The sequence below is a fragment of the Antechinus flavipes genome, chromosome 1, assembly GCF_016432865.1.
Source record: "Antechinus flavipes isolate AdamAnt ecotype Samford, QLD, Australia chromosome 1, AdamAnt_v2, whole genome shotgun sequence".
Taxonomy (NCBI): Eukaryota; Metazoa; Chordata; class Mammalia; order Dasyuromorphia; family Dasyuridae; genus Antechinus; species Antechinus flavipes.
Window position 1 is genome coordinate 55,685,265 of NC_067398.1, and position 22,450 is coordinate 55,707,714.

At 39.4% G+C, this 22,450-nt stretch overlaps 1 protein-coding gene across 5 annotated transcripts in view; it reads right to left on the reverse strand.

Annotated features, from left to right (window-relative positions):
- Positions 1 to 624: 624 nt before the first annotated feature.
- The window catches only part of C1H3orf22 (chromosome 1 C3orf22 homolog), a 41,861-nt gene continuing 20,035 nt past the window's right edge, over positions 625 to 22,450 (reverse strand). For 4 of the 5 annotated variants that reach the window (XM_051983057.1, XM_051983056.1, XM_051983058.1 and 1 more), the window contains 4 exons: positions 20,811 to 20,953; positions 17,260 to 17,386; positions 6,472 to 6,606; positions 625 to 1,123 (listed from right to left, as the gene is read on the reverse strand). In XM_051983057.1, the coding sequence (XP_051839017.1) occupies positions 868 to 1,123; positions 6,472 to 6,606; positions 17,260 to 17,386; positions 20,811 to 20,953 (661 nt within the window). In that variant the 3' untranslated portion in view covers positions 625 to 867. Of the gene's footprint in view, positions 1,124 to 6,471; positions 6,607 to 17,259; positions 17,387 to 18,734; positions 18,824 to 20,810; positions 20,954 to 22,450 lie in introns of those variants that run through there. The other variant, XR_007951574.1, reaches the window with a different exon arrangement.

Here is a 22,450-nt window from a genome sequence, read left to right on the forward strand (position 1 = left end):
CCTAAAATACCTGCCCTTAGAGCAGAATCTCTCAACTTCAAGGCCTAGTTCATATGCTTGTTTCCCCCATTAAAGCTTTCCCTGATGACCTCAGCCAGGAGGGGATTCCTCATGATTTTTCCTTATTTATGTGATTGTCTTACTTCCTCCTTACCCCCATCAATCCCCAGCACCATAATTCTTTAAAGGGCAGATTGCTATTTTATTCATTCTATATCCCCCATAATGCATAGCTATCACAGGGCCTCAGTCATAGTACATACTCAGCAAATACTTGAATGGATGGGAGAAGGTTATTAATAAAACAAGACATGGAGGAGAAAACTCCACTACAGAAAATCTGTAGCTGTCTTTGATCTGAATATAGTGTTATAGGTTATATTTGCATAATGCTTCACACAAACTTTTTAAAGAACATATCAAGTAATTATTATCACTTCAGTTTAAAAATGAGTAAACTGATACTTAGAGAGCTAAAAATCATTGGTCCGGTGTCACAAGGCAAATTTTCTCCATTAACAGCTTAACAAATTTAACTGAAGGCATGAACTGATACTTACAGCTGGACATTCTTCGATGAGATTGATTTTTCCCCCATGGAAAGACTAACTCTGGATAAGATAATTGCTTTGGGTCATCAATGTTTATTAGAATCACATAATTTCCAGTGGTTCTTTTAAAGACTGATTCAACAGATTGCTATTAATTGTCAAGGGCTTCAGACCACCAGTCCTCTCAGTTCCACTGGAAGGGAACTATTGGTCCATGATTGATAGTAACTAATATAAAAAGAGTTCTCTTGCCTGGATGGAGAGCTCCATTGTTGAACGCCTAGTGACCATGACTAAGAACTAGCAGAATGAGACATCATGATGAGTGAACAATGGTTGAGGTTGGAAAGTTGATGTCGTTAAATTCCACCACCAAGTGTGGCCCATAGATGCTCGGTGCCTCTGTATTGCCCATAAGCCACCCATACATGTGGTAGCCCAGCAATTCCTGCAGCCGGGCTTTTTGCTTTGGAAAGCGCGTGCTAAGTAACTTGTCCTCTAAAGGGCTTCTCAGAGGAGGGATGTAGGTGGTTCTTGAAGGAGGTATCATGGCAGCCACCAGAACATGATTCCTGGATAAGACAGCAAGCAGGGGAAATTCAGTTACCTTGACCCTCTAGGCCACCAAAGAGCCAGTAAGGGTGGAGATGGAGGTGGGGAAGGGATGACAGTTGGACTCAAGGAGCCCAATCCATTAGAAGTTATTCCAGAGATATAAGGGCTAGAGCATCCTGGTGCCATGGAAAATGTGCTGGATTTGGAATCAAAGGTTCAAATCCTGGCTGTTCCTTAAATATCTATATGGTTGTTAGGCAAATCTCTTAAAATTTCTCTGTACTTTAGTTTCCTCATCTGTGAAATGAGGAGATTAGACTGAGACAATATGGTTTCTAAAGAGCCTCCCAGAACTATGGTTATGGAGCTATGATCCCTCTTGCTTACAGTCGCCAGGGAAATAGGGCACCTATTACCTTGTCAGACAACCTATTCTGTGATGGCACAGAAAGTTGTTCTTTATATTGAACCAAAGTCTATGTCATTTCCCCACCTCCTTGGCTCTAGTTCTTCCCCTTGGGAGATACACAAAATAAAATTCACAATACTTCTGTTAGATGGGGAGCATCAAGATTTGGAGCTAGAAGAGGTGGGTGGGGATCTAGTCTGAAGCCTAGAGAGAAATAAGTGACATAATTCATGACAGAGCCTGGACCCCAGGTCAGTATTCCTCCCACCACATAACCCTATTGCAAATCTCTACTACTTTGTCCCATTCCCTGTCTCTGCACTCAAAATTAAGCAGGACCCATGTTCAGTGACAAAGAGGGAGAAAAGACTCTCCTTACTATGTCCTGACCAACAGAGTTCTATTCAAGGGACCAAGAGTGAGAGGGGCTCAGGCCAAGCATAGAGGGGTTGGACCCATGATGGACACAGAAAAAGGGCAGAGTGGATAAATGACGAAGAATAGGGCACTATTTGGCCGGAGCCAATAAGCTTCCAAAGCCTCTGTGGGGCATCCTACTATGAGAGGCAATCTGTAAAAGGCCACCTTATTTATGCTGGGAGAGCTGGACTTGTGTACTTCCTATAGCACCATGAAATATGTCATCTGACCTCTGGCTAAAGGAGGCTCCTTTGGGTCACTGAGTGACCCTATGAATGGGAGGCTGTCATTTATGTGAGGGCCTTGGGGGACTAATATAATTAGTCCCTTTACCCTTTGTCTCAGTTTCTTCATTTGTAAATGAAGGACTTGGACTAAAATTCAAAGCTTCTTAAACTGTGGGTTTACACAATGGAATGAAGGCCATGGAATTTTGATTTATTATCAATAAATATTTGATTTATATGCCTATTTTACATACCTGTATACCCAGGTTTGCATAGAAATCTCTTGGGAGAAAAGGGGTCATGAACCGAAATGCTTAAGAAGCCCTGATCACTAAATTTCTAAATTTATAGCCATCTCACACACCCTTGAAGAAATTAATACATTTTAGTACAAAGCAGCCTCTGGCACATTGGGACATCATAAGACTCTTTTTTTATTCATCATAGACAAAGAGTCATGGGTCACCACTCTTTGTGATCTCATTTGGGATTATCTATGACAATGGAATGGTTTTGCCATTTCCTTCTCCAATTCATTTTACAGATAAGGAAACTGAGGCAAACAGACTGGAGTGATTTGCCCAGGATCACACAGGTCAGATTTGAACTCAGGAAGATGAGTGAGCCTCCTTGACTGCAGACCTGGTACTCTGTGCACTATGGAGCCACACCTGGCTGCCCTAATAAAACTCAGAATTATCAAAAAGAGTTGATTCCCAGGCTACAGATTTGCTGCTCTTCCCCACAGAAAAGAACTGAACAGAAGGGAGGGGTCCAGCTGGAGGCTACAGCTGTACCTAGCCAACAATTCTTCTCAGAAGACAAGACCAGACAGGATGGGAAGAAGAGACTAAGTGGAAAAAAAGGTGAAATTCTGGGACTTTTGTGTCCTGGCAGTTGAAAATGAGATGGCAAAGGATAGACAGGACTTGGGGAAAGGGGATGGGAGGGAAGAAAGAGGATGGGACTGGGAGGAGAGGTTGGCAGACAGGAGAGAAGAGGAAGGGAAAGAGGTGAGATTGGTGGGGCAGAATGGAAGAGGCAGGGATTAGAGGGTGAGATAGGATGTGATGAAAGAGAGGAACTAACACTCTCAATTGTCCTGCCTCCCCTTGTCAGAAGATCCCATATGCACCCCATCTTTCTTTGCCTTCCACCATCTCAGCTGGAACATCCTGTATCTTCTGAGAGTTGGAGCTCTCTCCCACCATTTCCTTGGGACCCTCCCCCACTGACTCAAAAGGAGACATACACACATATACCTTGCCAAAATAAAACCATGAAGTCAGAGGAAGTCTTAACAGTCACAGTCCCTTCTCAGGAACACTTTGTTCTCTTCCCCTCAACCTCAGGGTTCTCAATCCTTCTCTCCTCTGCCACCTTGTTCCTTTTAGAGCAAATTCAATTCTCTTATTCACACAGTGGTATAAATGACTACCAGCATCTTACAATCTCCCAGGGAGACTGGCATTTTAACAGATGGCAAAGCCTTATTGATGCACCAGGGTTACAATTCCAGCTAGCAGTTACCTCCCATGACCCTTCATAACCACAACTGGGCCCTCCAAGAGTGCGGAACCCTTTCTTCCAGCTATTTGAGGCTTTAGGGACAGAATGCCAGAGGGAGCACTCCTGAGCTGCTCCACTAATGACTTTTCCCAGAACAGATTCCTAATTCAGCCTCCCAGAGAGGAGAATGTGCCAGATTTAAAATCTGAGTTTATCAGAGAGTTCCCTGTGAAGGTACTGAATTTCCCCTTAGATGTCCATACCTTCAGTTTCTTTCATTATTGCTCTTCCCTTCCACAATTTTCATTCCTTTTGAGAAATTTTCTCTTTTAAAATTTCACATCATGGGGTCTTACCTTCTACAGATTTTTCAAGTACAAGACAGTTTCATATAGGTTGAGTAGACATCATCTGAAGGACTAAGTTGAGTGGCTCTGGACTCCAATTCATCTACGAATATCCCTCACTGACTGCCATCAACATTCTTTCATAGATTCATCTGGTTCCATTAAAAATTATCCTCTCCTTTAAAATCTTTTGTAAAACAAGTACTTAGGGAAAGAGGAGTGTCAGGGAGTGAAGATTTTCAACTCCTCAGCACTTTAATTTGAATCAGTTTATAAGGGCGATTTAGAGGGAATTCATACCGAACTGCCGTTACATTTTTGTCTAATTGACCAATGTGAAACTGAACAAGCTTTGAAAGGGATTTTTTTTTTAAACCGAAGCACAGTTTATCAAAAAAGTATAGGCTTTGTAATAAATCTCTCACCCTCGTTCAGATCCCCACAATCTAGTCCCATATTCTGTTTGCCACCTCCCCTTCTTCCCCAACATGCACCTGCTGCTCCAGTCATACTGGTCTTCACTGGCCCCACACATCTCACACTGGCATTAATTTTCCTTTATTCCAAATCCATGTCCATGAAATAGAACTTTGAAGCCAACCTCCTTTCCTTCAGGGGGTATCCTAGAACTAATTCTAACTCAAGCAGAGTCCCCACTTTGAAATTCCCCAACCCTATTGTTTATGGTCCATGCAACCTTATCAAAGACAGCTTTGCTATCAGTTTTCCCTAGCTCTTCCATGTGGGTGAGCCCTTTCTCTTCAAGTACATCATAAATTCTATTACGATTGGGACCTGCATGATACTTTTTTGCCATCCACAATGCCCAGCATGGAGCTAACGCTGTTAGCTTGAATTGAGGACAAAGCAGCTGGGACTGTGTCCTTAACACACCTTGTATTCTCCCAGGAGATCCACATTGAATAGATCTGGACATCAAGTACATACTTAATCTTCCAATACAATTCAACAAATATCAACTGGCAATGTCCTATGCTAGACAACAGAGACACAAAGATAAAATAAAACATCCCCCAGTGTAATATTCTGCTTAGCTTTCTAGAGATCTCGGGACCAGCCTTTGTTTCAGCTGAGTAATCACCACAAGAATAGCCAGGGATAAAGTCCAAATTTTTTATTGTCTCCTTCAAAGTCTGTCTCCTTCACCTGGGGCTCAGCTAGCTTCCTGAAGGGCCTTCAGACGGGGCTTCATCTCAGTGGAGAGGTGAAGGAGGACAGGCCAGCCACCACAGTGGTGGGAGATGGAATGGATGTCTCTCGTCCAGTCCTTGTTGGCTCTGATATACTCTTATTATAATTACATCATCACAGGTGTCAATCTTGTAGAACTATATTGAGTCCTAAGGTCATATAAAACTAGATAGCCATTGCCTTATCAATTCCACTGAGTTAATACCTTGTTGAAGGATTAAATCAATCATACTGAGTCCTAAGTGCACTTTTCTGGAGAGAGAAGGAGGGAGAGGGGGAGAGAGAGAGAAAAAGAGAGAGAGAGAGAGAGAGAAAAAGAGAGAGAGAGAGAGAGAAAGAGAGAGAGAGAGAGAGAAAGAGAGAGAGAGAGAGAGAGAGAGAGAAAGGTAAAATAACAGAGAAAGTAAAAAAGAAAGAAAGAAGAGAGAAAAACAAAGAAAGATAAAGATAAATATCTTTTAGGTAAGAAGTAGGAGGAATGAGGATGGAGACAAAAAGAAGGAAGAGGGTTATCTGTTATGGGCCAGAACTCTGTACTTGAAACAAGGATTCCTACAAGGTGTTAAGTCAGTGGGATTGATGAGACAATGGTTATCTAGTTTAGCATGGTGATCAATAGTTCTTTAGTTCAGTACATGTACTTAGTACTTAATATAGTTCTACACAATTGACACCCATAAGATTCACACCTATGATAATGTAATTATAATAGAGCATATAATCTGGGACAAACTCAGCCAGGGTGGGACTGAGAGACAGATTCATTTCATCTCCCATCTTTGGGGTGGCTGGAGGCTGGAGCATAAGCCCTGGAACTGAGACAGACTTCAAGACAGAGACCCTGGTGGTGGTCCTCCTGTCTCCCCCACAGAAACCAAGACACATTCCGGAGGACCTCAAGAAAGCTGGCCCAGGCCCCAGGAAAAGAAATTAGACTGTGAAGGAGATAATAAAGAATTTGGATTTTATCCCTGGCTATTCTTGTGGTAATTAATCTGCTGAAATGAAGGCTGCTCCAAGACCTCCAGAAAACTAACCAGAACACATAAGTAACAGGAAAAGTTTCTAGGAGGAGGCGATACTAGAGTTGGGCCTTGACGAAAGTGAAAGAGATGCCCTCTAAGTCTAAGGGAAAAGAACAAGGTCTCAGAGATGGAAGAGACAGGAATGGGAGTTTGATGTGAATGAGGCACAGGGTGAAATAAGGCATGGGAAAGTGAAAGGATTTAAAGTGTACATACGCTTTGCCTGGAATTGATCGGGTGGGAAGCAGGTTTTTCTGAAGGGGCAGCTTCTCTCGAAGTTGGCCCAATATTTTCTGAGCGTCCCATGGCTTAGTTCTTGACATCTCAGAGTCTGTTGATAGCCGGGTTAATCTATAACATGACACATTTAGTTTCCAGAGACCCAGAGGAAAGAATTCCCAGAGTTGGGAAGTGGAAGGTTGTCTACACATCAACCAACCCCTCCACTCTTTCCCATGGGCTGCCTCACCAGGGTGAGAAAAGGCCTAGATCTGTGATTTCACTGGTAGTGGGACCCTTCTACTAGTACAGATTGCCACCTTCTCTGAAACAGTTTTTCATAAATTTGCTTAAATAGCAGTAGTGTCAAATTCAAATAGAAATGGGGCCACTCAAACTTTCATAAGGACTCCTGAAATCACACATTGGTTTATAAAACCATTAACATTATCAATCTTCTATTGTATATTTTTTCATTTATTTTTGTTACATATTTCCCAATTAGATTTTGTTCAGGGTCAAGTTGGGAGGAGTGTTGTGGGCCACATAAAGCCGGGGGAGAGATGTTTGACATATCTGCACTACTACATAATATGAAACCCCCCCTTCTTTACCCAGGGTTATTTACACCAAATATAACAAGCATGACCTGGTTCCCAGTTAGATTGGTCCATGTTCTCCCAGAAGATGAACATTTTCAGTTTCAGTAATCAGCAGATGGAATGATCAAATGCCAGTCTCACCTCCACCCCCCATTTCCTTCTCAGCCACCTCACTGACTCTGCCAGCCCACACTCGAGGATGAGTGTCAACCCAGAAAGGATTGTGAGTCAGACTTGCTGATTGACATTCAGTCACTGATCTGACTTCATGGCAAAGTTTTTGGTATAGTGGAAACAGCATCAGGCTGGGGGCTAAGAATCCAAACCAAGCCCTCCCAATAACTAAACGGCTTGTGACCTTGAGCCCCACATCCCTAAGCCTTGGTTGGTCCTAGGTTTCCTTATTCATAAAGTAAAGAATTAGATAACATGACCTTGGGGGTCTAATACAGAATTACCTTCTATACACCTATGAATTCATGGACTAATTTAATTAAATCCAAATCTAAGTACAGAAACTATATAACCAAGGGGAACATTAATTCCATCTGAGAAAACCAACTCTTAAGAGTAAAGGGAAAGATCATTAGATATTTTTCATTTAATTTAATAAACATTAAGTACCTATATTAGGGCTTAATAACATGATTAATATGATATAAGTCAGGTACTGTGTTAGGACTGTGGATACAGAGACAAAGATGAAAAAGTTCCTACCCTCAAAGATCTTAGATTTTACTAGGAGAATATCACCATATTCACATAAGAAAATTCAAAGTATAAATGGCAAAGTAATTTCTGCCAGCCAGGGCACTAACAATTGAGAGTATCAAAAGACGTGGTACTTGAGTTGGGCCTTAAAGGTTTCCAAAAGAAACAAGTAAGGAAGAGGAGAATTCCAAGCATAGAGGAAACCAGTCAAATTTGGAAAATTCAGAATTCCAGTCCCTGACACTCAAACTAGACCCTCATTATCATCATCCTTCTATGTCAGATTTCCCTCAGTCTCATTCATAGCCTTAGTATTGTCCTCAGGATATTACCCTTCCTATCAATTTGGTCCACTCTTGCCATTTCCACACCTCCACTATCTCTCTCATATACAACTCCCCTCCCTTTTCTTCATGGTCACCATCTTATTTCAGACTCTTATAATCTCTCTATTGCCACAAATTTCAGTGGCTCCTCTTACTTTAGATAAAATATAAATTCCTCAGGTTGATTTTTAGAACATTTGATATCCTACCCCAATCTATTTTTATAGCCTCATTGTAGATTACTTTCAGAATTCTATGGTCCACAAGTGAAAGCAATGTGGGATAATGGAAAGAATATTGGATTGGAAGCCAGAGGACTCTACAGGACTCAATTTGTAAAGGTGATGACATGTGCCTCTGTGAGGATGTACCAACATAATGTAAAATGAGAGTGGGGTCCAAGGAGGCTCTCTGTGATCTCATGAACAAATAAGAATCATTTACACTTTTTTTGTAAAAATTGACAAAACAATTAAGAATTCTATGATCCAATTGAACTGCTTCTTTCTGCTTGATGATAAAGTTTGTTTCCTTCCTTCTATCTTCCTTAATCATCCTGAATTCATTTTGTGTGTATGTATTTATATACTTATTGTCTCTCTCCCATAGAATACAAGCTGGAGAGTAGGAACTGGGCTTGGGGGGGGGGGGAGCAGAGTTGGGGAAAGTTTGATCTTTGTATCCCAGCTAGGGACATAGTAGGCACATAGTAGGCCCTTATTAAAGGTTTGTTTTTATCAATTTTTTACACAAACATTATGTTATTAAATGTATGACAAAAGAAGAAGCTGAAATTTGGAAAGATGAACTGATTCACCCAAGATCATATAGCTAGTTGTGGCAGCCAAATCACAAATGTTGACTCATTATCATACTACTATAGAGTCAACAAAAATCTCTACTTTTTTACATAAAAAATTCTGTTTAGCCATATTCTTATTTCCCCACACACATACACACATACATACTCCATCCTATACATACATGTATAATTTTTTTTAAACCTAAGAGTAAAATTTTACATTTATGCCCATTTAATCTTAAATCCATAATAAATTCACTATATCATTCTGGTACTTCAAGACTTTTCAGGGTCTCATTCCACCATCCATTGTATTTGCAGTCCCACTTAACTTCATGTCAGATGTTATAAAAATGCTATCTATGCTTAATTGACAAAAACATTGACTAGCATAAAACCAAAAGTCCATTATCACATGCTTAGTGACATCTCTAAGTTATACTGATACATTCATACTTGCATATAAAACATTATTGTATTAAATTATAAATCTACTTAATTGTATTAGCATCAAATACTATAATTTTCATCTTGTCTACAAATATATCATGGAAACTTGAATTCATGTCATAATTCAATGGTCTGCCATATCAATAAAATATTCCTCTGAACTTTGTTGAACAACATTTTTTAAAAAAATGATTAAATTAGATTATCATCACATTTGCTTTCAGTGAACCTATACTAGCTTCTAAGTGATCATTGCTTTCCTTCTTTAGTTGCTAATTTGTAAATAACTTTAGATTTTTCAGAAATCAATGTCAAAGTAACTAGACCATAGTTTTCACAGGGGTCCTCAAACTACGGCCCACGGGCCAGATACAGCAGCTGAAGACGTTTATCCCCCTCACCCAGGCCTATGAAGTTTCTTTATTTAAAGGCCCACAAAACAAAGTTTTTGTTTTTACTATAGTCTGGCCCTCCAACAGTCTGAGGGACAGTGAACTGGCCCCCTATTTTAAAAGTTTGAGGACCCCTGATAGAATCAATCTCTCCCCCCCCTCTCTCTAATTGGAACATTTTCCATTTTCTGCAACTTTTCTAAGTCTCCAAGAAATCTTTAAATATTATTGACAACCAGAATCTAGTGCTTCTATCTGTCAAATTACTAAGTATAATTCTCCCAGGCTAAAGATGAATTTAATTCCTTTAAATTTTTACAATCTTTTCTCATGTCTCTTGGGCTTCAGTTTCCATTTAACCATGCTCATTCTTCCTTTTCCAGGCTTAGGATTACTTTTATTGATGGATGCAAAATTGCTGAATAGTTCTGCTTTTTTTGCATGGTTAAACTATACTGTCTGTCTCTATTATGTCTCTTCTTTGTTTTGTCCTTGAATCAGCCATATCTTTAAAACCTCTTTTTGCTATCTCCCCCCCCTTCAGTGTTTTTTAAGCTTTGGTTTGTTATGGCTTGCAGTCTTCCTGACTCTTTTTACATGCTCAATCCAGTCTTCTCTATTTTTTCTATGTTTTTTTAAAATTTGAAATCAGAGTCAGGAAGGTTACAACATTGTTTTCTTTAGATGCTCCTACTATTTTTTCTTCTTCAGAATCATTTGTTATTTTGTTCTCTTGTTTTTCAGTTATATCCAATTCTTCATGCTCCCATTTGGGATTTTCTTGGCAAAAATACTGAAATATTTTACTATTTCCTTCTCCAGCTCATTTTGCAAATGATGAAATTGAGGCAAACAGGGTTAAGTGATTTGCCAGAGTCGACACAACTAGTGTCAAGTGTCAGAAGACTGATTTGACAAGTCATTGTCAGAATTTCATTTTGAAGATCTCTCCATCTCTCTCTGAGCAATCTTCTATTCTTTTAACATTTAATCCTTGGAATTTACTTCAAATTTCTTCAAATTGCCCAGATATTATCCTCCTCCCATTCTTGGTCACAATGAATACTAAAATGACATACTTCCTTTGTCTTGCTACTTTTATCATTTCCTCTTCACTCACCTAGTGCATCTTCTTTGATCAAAATCAGATCAGCAAGGGCAATTTCCCCATCACCTATTCTACCTTCTGAAAGATTAAGACAAGTCAAGAACTGGTCATGTGCTCTACGACTAGCAGAATGAAACTTCTGGCAGATATTGATGGGAGCTAAAGCCCCCATCATCAATACTTTTAGGCCTGCACCCAGCCAAGTACTGAAGTCCAATAGGTCACTCAAGCTAATTCTGAACAGTGTGGCTCTTTGAAGCCTTCTTCAATCCAAGTTCTACTCAGCTGACAAAGTGAATTTCCTTACTGGAGTCCAGTGGCTCTAACTTCTAGGATCATATATAAAATTATCTGTTTGGTCTTTAAAACCCTTGAACCCTGGCCCCTACTTTTCTATTCTCTCATATTTTAACCTCCACAAACTCTACAATTTAGTTATACCAGCCTATTCTATTGACTGTTCCCCCTCCCCATATACACATGTACAGCACCTTATGCTTTGGCACTTCTCCCATCTCTGTGCATTTCTACCGACTGCCCCCCTTTTTCTGCAGAAGACCCTTCTGGGTTCCCCTCACCTCTCTTTCCACCCAGCATCTGTCTTTTCTTTTGAGATGGCCTTTTATTTTTCTGCAGAAGACCTTTCCATGTTCCTCTCCCGTCCCCCTCCCCAGCAGCTGTCTTCTCTTTTGAGATCACCTTCCATTTTGGTAGTATTTCTCTTTTAAGTCCTTAGTGATTTGCATGTGATTTCTTCTATTAGAATGTAAATTCCCTGAAGACAAAAAACTGTTTTTGCTCTTTTTTCTTCCTATACTTGTTAAATAATCAGTTAATAAATACAGAGATTTGGTTGGCCAGCAGATTGGCTAAGTTTATCCTTGTACCATTATCAGAAATTTTTGTTTATTAAAAAAGAGGTTTGTGTATCTTGACCTGCCTCCACTCCACGCTCCCCTCCCACTACCTTTAGCAATCTGGTGAAACCTAAAGATTCCTTAGATAACGTTTTTAGATAATTAAAGGAAATGCTAAATTTTAGTTCAAAAAATAAGATGGAATTTTTTTCTCCACGTCCACAGACTCCCTGAAATCTATCCTCAGACTACTAGGAGGTTTCTGGCCCTGTGATGGTAAGAACACCCATTCAATAGTGATGATTTTAGTTCTTCCATTAGCTTTTAACATAAAAATCTGCTCCTCCTTCCCCACCTTGTTCTCTCTTTCTTGCATTTCTCTAAGAATGACCTTTGATTGCCTTGACCTTGATTCTGGATTACCTTCTGTTCTCTTTGAGAATTAAGCCACTAACATCTTGCACATTTCAAAACCCTTCCTCCAAGGAGACTCACTGCCAAATCTTCACTTGCAGGTAGAAGCTGCCACCCTGTGGGAATTCAATACTGCTTTGTGGAAGCAGATGGAGCAAATCTGGCTGGAAAAATGAATTTCTCTGGGCCAGGTGGTGATTTTGGGAGGGCGGGAAAATAGGCGGCTTTGGGAGAAAAGAATCCAAGAGCTCCCTTTCTTTTCCTTCTTCCCACTATCCAGTCCATTTAATCCTCTTAAGAAATTTATCCCAGCTAACTTGAATGAGTTGGAAAATTCAAAGCACAGGGCCAGGTTTACTTAAAACCAAAGGTAGGGATTGTAGAGTGTGGTGATCTATTAGCAAGGGAACTTTGCCAAGTCTGATCCATTGCAGTCCACTGGTCTCTGAGGGAAACTGAGAATACGAAACCCCTTGGACCAATCAAGTCTCAGAAACAACACAACTTCCTTACATTTTAGGAGGGAAAAACATCCTAGCCTACATGGTAGACATGCTGGTAAAAAACACTGCTCCTGCTATATATAAACATGCATTATTGAAAAAGCAGGTGCTAACATTTTCTTCTCTCAGGACAATTCTGAAACCCTACTGTCCCCTGGATGCGGTTAGTGGCAGTGCAGAGAGTTGTGGGAATCCCTCTTTGGTCAGCGCAGGTCCAATGTGAAAGAATTCACAAACCTGAAATGTTAGATTGGCAAAAGGAAGTTTATTGGCACTGAGAAGTCAGCTTTTGCTAGGAGACTGGTTTCTCCGTGGCAAGGACAGTTTCACGGTTCCCTCCATCACACTAGGTAATTTTGCTAGACTAAGACTAAGACTCAGAGCATCTATGAATCGTGGCCTCTACCCTCACTTTATGGCCTACTCCTGCCCTTCACTGTCAGCATGATAGTCACGACTGGATTCCAAATATCTCCTCCTCACTCAGCCATACCAGTAAGTCCATGATTTAAGATGTCATCCTCTCCTCAGGCCTTCTCTCCAACCTTCAAGGCCCCAGCTTATTATAAGGATCAAATGAGGTAATGCAGATAAAATGCATTCCAAATCGACATAAACCTTAAATATGATTATTAATTAAGTTACTAAAGGTACCTTCTGCCTGTAGTGCCCACTAGACAGCTTTGGACTGCTAAAGGAAATTGGTTCCTTAAGAGGGAACTTGGGGAGAAGGCAATATAATAGTATAATAGGAACTAACTGGTACAGGTTTTTCATGGAGATGAAGGTGGAAGGTTCTCCTCCCCACTGCTATGTGCCTACAATCATATATGGATCCATGTGGAATAGCTCTCGGCCTGCTTTGTACCTTTAGAAACTCCATCTCTTCTTTCTTAAATTGACATTTCTCTTGCCTCATATGTCGGTTGGTGATGGCATAAGTACTTGAAGGCAACTCAGAACAAGTTGGTATGCCTGGCAAGATCCCACAACAAACTGGCTGGCAGAATGCTGGAGAGCCCCCCCCCCATGTCGTGCCACAAAAGGCTAGCTTCAGTGGGCACAGAGGTGCTGGCAAGCCAAGACCACCCAAGCTGTTTCATTGAGAGAAGGGTATGGCCAAGACCGCAAAAAACTGATCCCTAAGGACAGGATTATTACATACCAAGTCATGCCTGGGAATCCAAAAGTAGTTTACATCTTCTCCCATAGTCACTTCATCCTAGTGAAGTCAAATCTTCAGATTAATAATCTTGAATCCAAAAGTAATGAGAATAATACCCAGAGCAAGGAAGGTAGAGAGTGATCCCCTCCTGGGGAAAGAAAGTCCTGGGTCCAAATTGGGCTCTAACTGGACATAAATTAAAGGTAAGTCTGAGGCAGAAATGTAGAAAACTGGAATGTCGAGACAAAGGCAGGGTTTCAGGAACAAAGATTCCAAATCAGTCAATAAGAACCAGTAGGCAATATGCAAGAAATACAGTGATTTAGTTCTCTGCCACAATACCTCCCCACACCTCTGGGGATGACATTCTTTCTCTGTCATGTGCTGATAATTTGCCAATATGGTCATCAGCTGCATCAGCCGGAGATCTCTTCCTGCCAGTAGGACCATCAGATTGGATAGATGACCCGGTATCAATTTGACATTCTGATGGTTATGGACATGTCCATAGAAAGGGTACATTGCTCCTCCTCTCCCTGTTCCCCACAACTACAAAGGACATCCACCAGTTGGTCCAGGAAAGTTTTCACCTCCACAGGTTACCTGACTACTGCACATTTTTTCCTTCCATTTTTTTAAAACTCCTTTTTTTTTTTTTTTTTACTACCTGGAACATTAAGATATACTTGTCTATCAATACACTCTAGCTAATGAGTAGGTGGAACGAGCTAATCCAATTTTGAAGCAATAGCACAAGGATTATAATTTCCACCACTAGGACAACCGGTTACTACTATCTTCCACTACTCCATTTTCTTCAATCTGATACATGTCCTTTTTTTTCTGAATTGTGGATTCACAGTGCAATATTCAAGGTTAACTTCAAAGAATTGGAATCCATATGGGCTAGTCTAGAACTTGATCATGATGTGCTCAAAAAGCTGCCTATAAATGGAGAAGAAAAGACCCTTAAATCCCAAGAAACTCTGTCCATTCTCCAAAGGTATCCATGTGCTCATAGGTCCATTATCCAAAGGTATCCCTGTGCTTACCCAACCAACTCACACTTTTTCCAAAAATCAAAGAAGAGATCCATTGAAATCTTCCCAGTTACACAAGTAATAAATTCACTTGTTTTTCAACTGGAACGTCAGTGAAGATCTACCCATCCTTTTTCCAAAAGGCTTATGAAAATTATAAAAAATGACATACACCATAACTTTGTTTCTCTTTGATACAGTAAGAGACCAAGGAGAGTGTGTGGTCTGTAAGAGCCTCCATTCTTATTGGAAATATGAAACCAAGAATTAGCTTTGCTGACCAGAAGGGATGGGGACTAGAAGAACAAACCCAGGGGCCTGTGCAGAACTTCTATGCAGCTCGAAACCTAGTTTGAGATTTTTATATACAATCCCTCACCCTTATAGTCCAATTAGACCACATAAAATGAGGATTATGTTAGGCCTTTGGCCAATGCAAATATAAATATATTCAAGAAAGAGGCAAAGAGTTGATTAAAAAAAAATCTAACTGGCAAAGTGTGGCAAGTCCATAGCATATCCTCATTTTCTTTTCCCTGCCCCACCTCACCCAGCTATGCCTCCCTACAAGAAATAAGATTGTTGAGACCTTAATAATTCCACCAGCTTTTATATTAAATTCAAGCTGGCTTTGGATCCAAGTCTTTTAGTTTATTCATGTTTTGGGTTTGAAAATTGCATTCATTTCTATGAATGACCTATGCTTTCAATAAGAGAGTGTTTAAATCCTAAATCAAGCCCTTCCCAGACTTTGAGAATTAGACTAGTAAATGCCTCTAGGCCTTAACTGCTATAAATGGGTCAGGTCTGGGTATCTGGATCAGAAACACATCATCAGCTTTTGTTTCCCATCTGCTCCTGTGGTCAGTGACATATTCCTACGATTATATTACTTTTCTAATTCTCTCCTTTAATCAAATGCTTTCCATTCAAGGATGTTTTCTTGACAGAGTGCAGAAAACTTCTCTGTCATTCCCACCCTCAAATCCATACTTATTTTATGCATGGACCCATGGCTTTAAATGTATCATACACCATACATAAGATTATGAAGGGAACTGATTATATTGGAATACAATTCTTAAATATATGTAAAATAGAATTATTAAAATAAAGATTTCTTAATCGCCACAATAATTTTCTTTGAATATAGCACACCTTACCATCATTATATTCTAGGAAGGAAAGTTGATGTCTTGTGATTTTTATGAGGTAATACTTATTTCTCCATATTAAATTATCAAGTTTTATTGATTGCCCTTTATACTCTGTGTACATAGTTATACTTTGTACATGGTTATTCTCTGTACATGGTTATACAGATGTCTACATCTTTGATTTTCTCTCAAAAATTTCGAAAGACCTGTTCCATTTTTATTCTTTTTTTTTTTTTTTTTTTGCTGAGGCAATTGGGGTTAAGTGACTTGCCCAGGGTCACACAGCTAGTAAGTGTTAAGTGTCTGAGGCCAGATTTGAACTCGTCTTCCTGACTTCAGGGCTAGTGCCCACCTAGCTGCCCCTTCACTTTTATTTTTATTTCATTATTATACATGAAATCTTAAAAAGTAGTTCAATTTATAATGAGCTGAGCAATTCCCACTTCCATTTCTAATTATGGATCTCTTGATTAGACAAATACTTTCTTCCCAGTCCTAAGAGCTTCTCATTGACATCCTAAATCATGGTTGAGAAAACCAAATCTTGTTTTTAACATCATCTATGTAGACATCTAAGCATTCTCACATTCTCTTTTCTCTAGTAAGTTCCCAAGCTATCACTTGAAGGAGAGAGAAATGCTTCCGTTTCCTGATCAGGATAATTCCTATAGATACTTATCAAGTTTCTTCTGATGGTTATCATGACATTGTTAGTAAGTTGCAGCCAATAAATAGGTTTGAAAAGTATCATCTGGTTCTCTGTCAAATACTGGATACATACTCCAAGAAGTCAACACAGTTCCCAATGGGTCATATTGGGTATATTCCATACCCATTTCTATACCACTCAGAATGGAGTCACCAGTTGCCATGACACCTTTTTCCTCTTCTGAAGCAAGAAATAGATTGTCTTGCATCTGCTGAAACCTATTAATACTCTCAAAATATCACTTCTTCCTCAATTTGTCTAGATTAAAATTTATGGCAAGATTTTCATACCTGTTATGTGATCCCAGCAGTTAAGAATGTCTCTTCTCTTTCTCCTATGTCCCATTCTCTGACTCATCAACATTTAAATCTATTTTGATTACTTGTTACATTTTTTAACTTCCTGAATGCCATCCTTCTCAGTTTATTTCTTAATTAAGTTAATTATCAGCATCTCCACTTTACCCTGTTCAATTACCCCTGTTTTCACATTGTCCACTCATTAGACTGGGAGCTACTTGAGAGTAGGGATTCTCGAGTTTCTCCTTACCTGTATGGAAAACTAAGGGCAAATTCCTCTAAATCCTCTTCCTTCTTGCTTTTGCTGTGCGTTGCAATCTTATTTTGAAGTACGTGAGTCCAAGAGTTAGCATCTTCTTTTGCTTGAATACCAGGATCTGGAAAAATAAGATTCAAAGGTGCAAAGAATTGAGGAAGAGGAAGCATCAATTATATCAGAGAAGGAAGAAATCAGGACACCAAAACGCCAGATCGAGGCACATCCTGCTAGATCTCCAGGTTCCCTTTACCTATTTGTAGATGATAATATTCTCTCTATTCCCCAAGGAATAGGAAGAATGAGAACAGGCAGCTTGGTGGTACTAGGCAAGAAAACAATAGGTTTAGAGTTAGGAAGACCTGAATTCAAATCCAGATTCAGGTCCTAACTAGAGATTTGGCTCTGAGCATGTCACTTTAACCTGTTTGCCTCAGTTTTCCCATCTATAAAATGGGAATAATGGTTCTTGCCAGGATTTTGAGCACCGAATGAGATCATAATTGCAGTACTTGGCACACAGTGAGCATTAAATAAACCTTATCCGGTTAGCTACACGGAGACTATCATTAAAGGATTTTCACACACTTTATCTTTGCTTACCAAACTACTACTCAGTTCCATTCTTCATTTAGATTCACCATTTATGAATTCACTATCACAATCTCAGCTCCATTACTCTGGTCCCCTCACCACCCTCTTCCTTACCACTCTCCTCTCACTCATTCCCATCATTATGGGGGAATACCTTTCTTTCTCTTCCAGTCACTCATCCAACCTCTCCATCCACAAAGATAAGTCCCTTTTTTTTACACACTTTGATTCCCCCCAGAAATCACTTTGTGGAGCCATCAATAGTAGTGAGAAGCACCATTTAATGTGCAAGGCAAAAAAATTTGACAGAATAACCTCAATTTTAATCACTTCTTTAGGTGAACAAGCATCCTGGAAACTGTTCTTTGCCATGTTTGGTTTTGAATTCCTTCATCTATGAACAAATTGTAAAGTGCTTCATCTTGCTCTTTTGAATAACCAAGCAAGTAACCCAGTAGTTCACAAGGTCATTCAATTTTTCTTCTGGTCTCCTTTCCTGAAGGATGGAGCTAAGCTTGGGAAGAGGCATCCCAGTCTCCAAACTATTTGCATTTGCAAACATTTGAGCCTAAAGACGATTCCCTGGGTCCAGCTTTCCCAGTCTACTCCTATTCCCTGGATAACAGCCATCTGTTGTCAAAAACACTTCAGACAAGTAACTTCACCTGATGGGAGCTGACTTATATGTTTTCCAAGATGAATCTCTGTTGTTTTGAGAAATGCACTGAGTGCAAGTCAAAGGGAACTGTCTGATAAATTAATTTTAATAAGCTCATCATAATGTGCCAACTTGTCGAATGCCCATAAGGTAACAAAGCAGAAAAAAATCAAATCTAATCATAAATCAGATCTAATAAAAATACAAACCAACTTACATGATAACTTATATTATAATAGAGAAGTTTTTAGCAACAACCATGTTAAGGACAACTTTCACCATATACTAAAGATTGAGCCCTGGGCCTCTATCCAGGTCCCCATGACATCATCAAGGGAGGAGTAGTTGAAATCACAATTGATGCTGTTTGTCATTTTTCCTGAGGTCATTACCAGGCTACTGGTGGACAAAAATTATTGTATATATAAATATTACCATCCTTTCCTGAAATTTTGCAAATAATGACAAATAATCAGAGGATGTGAAATGGAATGATCATAAATTTAGAATTAGGATGGAGGCTCTCATTCTGCAGATGGGAAAACTAAGGCATATAGTTTATTTAAGGGACTTGCCCAAGGTAATGAGAGAGAGAAAGGTGGGATCTGAATCCAGATCCTCTGACTTGAGTCTAGTAGACCTTTCCACACTCTATCATCATCTCTCTGGAGTATCCTTACTATTCTGATAGAACAGGTTGAAAGTTCTAGGGATAAAGGAAGAGGACTCAGACCCATTCTTTGTGATACCAGAGGGTAAAACTAGAACCAATGAGGGGAAGCTAATTGCATAAAAGCTAGCATTTGTATGATATTTTTCCATATGTCATTACATTCTTACAATAACCTGTGAAGTAGATGCTACTATTCTCATCCCCCCTTTTTACCGATGAAGAAACTGAAGCTGAATGAGATCAAATGACTTGCTCAGGATCATCACACAGTTAGTAAAGTGTATAAACTCAGGCCAGGAATTTATATACACTGTTACCAATTAGCTGCCATAAAGATAGAGGGCTAAAAGATAGATGATGGTAGTCATAAATGGTCAAGGTGAAAGAACCACCATCAGGGATATGGCAAAGGCATTCCCTGCACTGGGTAACTAGATTGCCTCTAAGATCCTTTCCAGTCTTAACATGCAACTTTCTATTCCATTCTATAGATATACATACAAAATTAACTAATGATATCTATAGAAGCTAGAAAAAAGAGAGAGAAAGTGATTCTGATATTTTTTTAATCTCTTAAGAGATTTTATTTTTAAGGCAAATGGTTAAATTGGTCACTTCTCAAAGTGATAGTGGCAAAGGAATAAAACTAGGTGACTTTTTTTTTCCCTGAGACAATTGGGGTTAAGTGATTTGCCCAGGGTCACACAGCTGGGAAGAGTTAAGTATCTAAGGTCAAATTTAAACTCAGGTTCTCCTGACTTCAGGGCTGATGCGCTATCCACTGCGCCACCTAGCTGCCCCTATTAGGTGACTTAAAAGCTTGAGATTTTAATTTTTTGACCCTGTTAAGAAAGATAAATGTGGATACCTACTATTCTGGAGTAGAAGTTCTAATGTAGAAAACTGCTTATTTTGAATTTTCCTGGATACTAAATAAAGATGGTGTAGCAGCAATTGGTAGAGAAGCCTTGGGAGTCAGAAAGACCCTGGAGACCCATAGTGATTGTGTGACCTTTGGGCAATTCACTTTTCATTCTCCTAAACAACTACTAGAGACTATAATTACAGAGGAGTTGTCGATTTTCATAGGTGGGGGAAATCTTTCAAACTAGAAACCATGAGATGGCATTGACAGACAAAGAGAGAAAGAGACAGAAAAACAGAGACAGAGAGACCAAGTGAGCTGGTCAACTTTCTTGGATAGTAAAATTTAAAAGCAAGTCTAAAATAGAAAAACGCATGTATTTGTGCCTTGATAAAAAGAAAGATTTTCTAGCCTTTAATAGTGGAATGGGATGGAGTGGGCTCCTCTCTTCACTGGAAGACTTTGATCAAAGGTTAAGTGAGGTCATTTGCCAGGTGATGAATAAATTGCTTGTTCAGGAGTGGGTTGGGAGAGCCTCTGATTTCCCTCCTAGTTCTGAAATTCTAGAATGTGGGGACTCAGTCCAAGTCCTTGTTCCAACATGTGCTATATAAAATGGAGCTTCATTTGCCTTCCTGCCCCCTTCACTTTGAACAAGGGCTTCTCTTTGGAGGGCAGGTTGTCTGGAGCTAAAGAATCCCATGTTCTTTCTCATCTAGATGAAGGCATTAAGTTACTATCTTAAAAGGTCTTACATATGGGTACAGAAACGGGCAGGCCACAGTTTTTATGTGGTTTCACAACATCTTTGAGCTGGTCTTTCTTGAGATCAACTTCCATTTCTTGCTCCTTGGGGACAATTTTCTGTTCAATATTGCTTTTCACATTAGAATCAGACCTGGTAAATAGGAAGACAAAGAAATATTGAGAACATTTTTCACAATCCCCACATTGGAACCCAGCATAAAATTGCTGGACAGGAGGCTAGGGTAGAAAGATGTTAATCAAAGCAACAGTATTTAAAGAACAAATAAAAGAAAAAAATTAAAAAATACTGAAATCAAGAAAACTACAATTAAATTGAGAAGACAAAATTTACATACATTAAAATCCAAGAACAATAGAGGGCTCAGCATATAATGAAGTAACAAATTAGATGGTATACACTAGAAGTTCTTCACCTTGTTTGTGAAATGGACCCTTTTGGCCATCTGGTGAAACCCTATGGACCCTTCCTCTGAATTAATATTTCAAATGCATGAAATAAAATACTTAGGATTACACTCAAAACCCTATCTTTTAGCAAATAAGTAGAGTCCAGCAAAATAAGTAATATATTGGCAATGTACAAAAACGTATAAATCATTCTGTACCACCTTACCTCTGTATCAATATGCAGGAAGCATGCTTTCCCCCATTGAACCCACTGAAATCCTAATTGGTTATTTGTTTTGGTCAAAATTCTGAAGAAATTTCAATGTTATTTTCCTTTACATTATTGTGGTCAGGCTATATGATTTGCAAATTCTAAAAATGTTGTGGATCTAGGAAGTCATCATAGTAACCTTTGTATAGCTTCCTCTAATTCTACCTGAGTTCTTTCTTATACTGCTTTTCTGATCATTAGGAGGTATTCATGATCATAGAGTTAGAAAATCTAAAACTTGAAAGTCTCAAGGTATCTAGCCTAACCTCTAATAAAATCTCTTCTACAACATTTCCAAGAAGTCATCCAGCCTCTGCTTAAAGACCTTCATTGATGGGGAACTCATTAAGCACTGAGACAGCCCATTTCATTTTGGGACACCTCTCATTGGTAGGAAGTATTGGTAGGAAGTCAGCAAATACTGACTTAGTGAGTTCAAATCTGACTTTAGATACATACTAGCTATATGACCCTGGATAAGACACTTCATTCTGTTTGCCTCAGTTTCCTCATCTGTAAAATAAGCCAGAAAAGGAAATGGCAAGCCACTCCATTATTTTTGCCAAGAAAACTCCAAATGAGGTCATGGGCAAATACTACTGAGAAATAACTAAACTAAATTTGATGATGTAGTAAACCGCAGTCTTCCTCCCTGCAGCTCCTAACCAAACAGTGCTCTTTGTCCTGCTCTCAAGGCTAAACAGAATAAGTCTATTACTATATTTAGCTATACTACTTTCCTTATGAAAAATTTCTCACAAACAGAAAAACAACAATGCAGATAGTTCTATGGTGTCTTACCATCTCCCTAAGTGCTCCCCTGCTCTTCCTCCATCCCCATCCCACCCAGTTTCAGTAAATCTACTGAGGGGAGTCCATATGTGTCCTACTCAAGGCTCCTCAGTTTCTCAATGACCTAAAAGGGGAAAATTTAACTGAATGAGATTTTAAAGTTCTACTGAAATGGAA